Source organism: Denticeps clupeoides, chromosome 1, assembly GCF_900700375.1.
Source record: "Denticeps clupeoides chromosome 1, fDenClu1.1, whole genome shotgun sequence".
Taxonomy (NCBI): domain Eukaryota; kingdom Metazoa; phylum Chordata; class Actinopteri; order Clupeiformes; family Denticipitidae; genus Denticeps; species Denticeps clupeoides.
In genome coordinates this window covers 30,594,264-30,597,806 of record NC_041707.1, presented here as the reverse complement: position 1 = coordinate 30,597,806, position 3,543 = coordinate 30,594,264, and the positions used below count along the sequence as shown (strand labels likewise).

The 3,543-nt window shown below is 41.1% G+C and overlaps 1 protein-coding gene across 1 annotated transcript in view; it reads right to left on the bottom strand.

Moving 5' to 3' along the window:
* Window positions 1-1,945: 1,945 nt before the first annotated feature.
* LOC114796215 (uncharacterized protein C1orf115 homolog) overlaps window positions 1,946-3,543 on the bottom strand; it is a 4,172-nt gene continuing 2,574 nt past the window's right edge. The window contains exon 2 of the mRNA XM_028990207.1: window positions 1,946-2,906. Within this exon, the coding sequence (XP_028846040.1) occupies window positions 2,769-2,906 (138 nt within the window). The 3' untranslated portion in view covers window positions 1,946-2,768. The remainder of the gene's footprint in view (window positions 2,907-3,543) is intronic.

The window sequence follows — 3,543 nt, the reverse complement described above, 5'->3', positions numbered from 1 at the left end:
ACATGATTAGATGGTTCACTGCAGGCCTGTAGCCTCTCCCGAATGGCGATGCTGTAAAATTCCCAGAGGTTTCAGTGCTGCTTATTTATTTTAATTTTTCAAACATGAGAGGAAAGCCACTAATTGCTTCAGAGGATGTGTGATCAAGAAAGGGTTAAGATCAAAGATGTTTCATTTCATTTTATCAGCAAAACACAAGCATATGAGGTTGCCAGGATGCTCTTGCGACATAAAGTCCAGAGTGTTTGGCTAAGCTAACCACAGGGTGGAGGAGTGAGATTCGCTTTAGATGAAAATGTGTTATGAAACTATGCTGGAAAGTGAATGATAGCCAAATCTGAAGAAGCGTCATGCAGGTAGCTCTTCTGTTGTGAAAACAGTCACGGAAAACCAGGAAAGTGCTGAAAACGGTCCCGGGCAACATTCTTCTGCCTATCTGAGATCTGAGGCCTATAGATTATCCAAGGCTGTTGCCACACCTGCAAAGAAGAAATTACGTGTTACGTGCACGTTGGTGTATTCACTGTTTGTTTCACCACTGTACATAGTTTTAGTAAACTTCTGCCTTCACAGTACGCGTAAATACTGTCCGCGGAGCACGCCACTATATACCCCCATGTTCTAGACTGGGGGGCATTAACAAATGATCACTTGCCAAAAATGTGCAAAATAAATAATAATAGTACCAATGTGTAGCCTGTCCCACAGAATTCAAATCATCCACCAAGAGGAGGCGTGTGTGTGTACACGAGCTTTCGATAGTCAGGCTCCTCCAATTCTAAACTGGCTCTAAAAACCGTATTAAGGATTGTGCTCTGTTTGATTGTAGAAATTTTCACACCAACAAAATGGTAGCTAGTTTCTCTTCTTCAAATATAACTAGTATTTACCACACCTTAACCTATACTAGGTTACAGCCTAACCGTCACAGAGCTGCACTTAGCACAGAGCCTTAAAGGAGACGGAGACTTGAAGGAGATAAGATGAAAGCATCTGTAGAGCATGAATATTTACTCCAAAAGCCACAATAATCTTCAGGAGATTACCGAGTCCTGCCCACTTTACGATTTCGGTGGATTCCTGCCACATTCGCTGAAACGCTTAGAGTTGCAGCATCTCTGGTGTCTTTCCCAGGAAATACTAATTTCTCACTGGTCATTAGGGAAGGCTTCTCTCACAGCAGCCACTAAGAAGTCAACTGGCAAAGAGAGCGATCAAAGATGATGCAGGGAAAAACTAAAATTAAAAAGTAAACATATATATGTAAACATACATATAGCCTATATATGAGAATTTATTTATTACCTAGAAAAAGAGTTTAGGAACATACTATATGTCATTTATAATGCGTCAGGCCATCTATTGTACCAAAAGTACCTGCTCTAAATTTGGGATCAGCAATTGGCTTCATTATCAGTGATGATTTTTGTGTGTAAGTGTAAAAGACAGGAAAATACCTCAATTGAGTCTGACCTCAGTCTGAGTTTATTGGAATGATTTTTTTTTTTCTCCAAGTGATCACCATTTATTTCAGGATTGGATAAAATCAGGTAAGTGCCAGACACACATCTGGAAAGAATTTGGCAGATCTTAAGCATCAGTTTGAGCTCCTGAAAAGACTTGACTTGACTCTGGATTAGGGTGTCATGTAAATCAGCGTACGGCTTGGCCTAGCAGGGGTTTAATAGACAAGAAGTGAAAGCCTTCTTATCATGTGCTTTTCAGGCAGAGGCCAGGTGTGCACAAGCAGGTGACCATGCTAGACCCAATAATTCCTTGAAACCTGATTAATGGCCCATCAAAAAGCAATTGTAAAGCCCCGCAACTTAAAAATGAGTTGTGTCTCATTAAATAAAAAAATAAATAAAATTTCGAGCATGCAAAAAAACACAGCCGGTTAAACGTTACACAACAGTGACACACACTGGACGAACCATTGCACTCTTTCATTGTGTGGTTTAATGAGTCTGCAGATTTTTATTTTTTTTTTTACAATGTTGTTAAAATGACTGACCAGAAACAAACATGATGGTGGTATTATTACACTTTTCACACCATTAGGGGATATGCAAAAGAATCTGTACACTGTAAAGTAGTTGCAAATCAAATAATAATACTTAAGTATTCACATAATGACATATCATGTCATACATACACTGATTAAATCACATTGAACATACTGTAGCATCAGTTTGGACCCTGACAAACTAAAGCCTGGAGGTCACTTCCTGACAGTTTTGGAATCTTGATCTCGATCCCATTAAACATCTTTCCCCAAAACTGGACCAGCCCGAATGAACGTTGTTTTCACATTTTGCACCAAAACACTTAAAACCAAGATTGTGAAGGAAGCTATTCATTTACAATTTAAGCACATTTCATCTAAAACAGAAAAGAAAAACCCACACACAGGTGTTTCAATGTCCTTTGGCATCCACTGTAACGTTAAAAACACACCTCATAAAACTAAGGCAATAAAACATCTAAAGCAACCCAGATCCGTTGCTGATCACAGCTGCCTTGCATTCCCTGATTTATGCAATTGACATCTCCTCTGGCAGTAAAGTGGATTTTCACTTGTTCTCACATCTGCGTCGCCATAAACACTCACAGAATTACTGCCGCTACACCACGCCCCTTTTAAATACATTACACATCATTTTAATGTTGTGGGGAACTGCTAATAAACATTAATAATTCATTCATACTTCAGATTTAGAATCTGTAATTATACCGGCAATTATTAGGTTTAATAAGAGCGACAGCAGTCATTCTTTCTGTTTGTTCTGACGCAGGTCAGGGATGATGGTGGCCGCTGCAGACAGGGGCATGGAGTAGCCCATGCTGAAGCTCTGCAAGCCAGACATTAAGCACTTCCAGGTGAAACGCAGCGCCTTGCCAACGTTCTAAAAGAGAGGGAGAAACGGGGATTTTTACAAACAGTGGCAAGAAAAATGGTTCCCAGTCATCCTAGTCGTTGGAACTCAGCACTGACAGGCCTATTGCAGGACTGACAGGTCTGCATGGTTGTCAATCAACATGCTGAAGGGACAGGAAAAGCAGACAAGAAACATTTCTGCATCCAAAAAAGCTCAGTTGCAACTTACCTTTTTATTTTGTTCCCGAAAACGCATCCAAAACCACAGTTAAGTACATCGATCAGGTGAAATTTTGAGAAAAGAGAGAAAGTGAAGTGATTGTCACATGTGATACACAGCAGCACAGCACACAGTGAAATTTGTCCTCTGCATTTAACCCATCACCCTGAGTGAGCAGTGGGCAGCCATGACAGGGGCCCGGGGAGCAGTGTGCGGGGACGGTGCTTTGCTCAGTGGCACCTCAGTGAATCGGGATTCGAACCGGCAACCTTCTGATTACGAGGCCGCTTCCTTAACCGCTAGGCCACCACTGCCCGTAAGTAGCTTCAACTATCAACTACTAGCACTTTAGGCTGGTTTAATGTCTTGAATTTTGATTCGGCTGTTCCAAAACATTCCTTCTATTGCTAGGTGGTGTTGTCCTGCTTGAAGACCCACTGTCTCT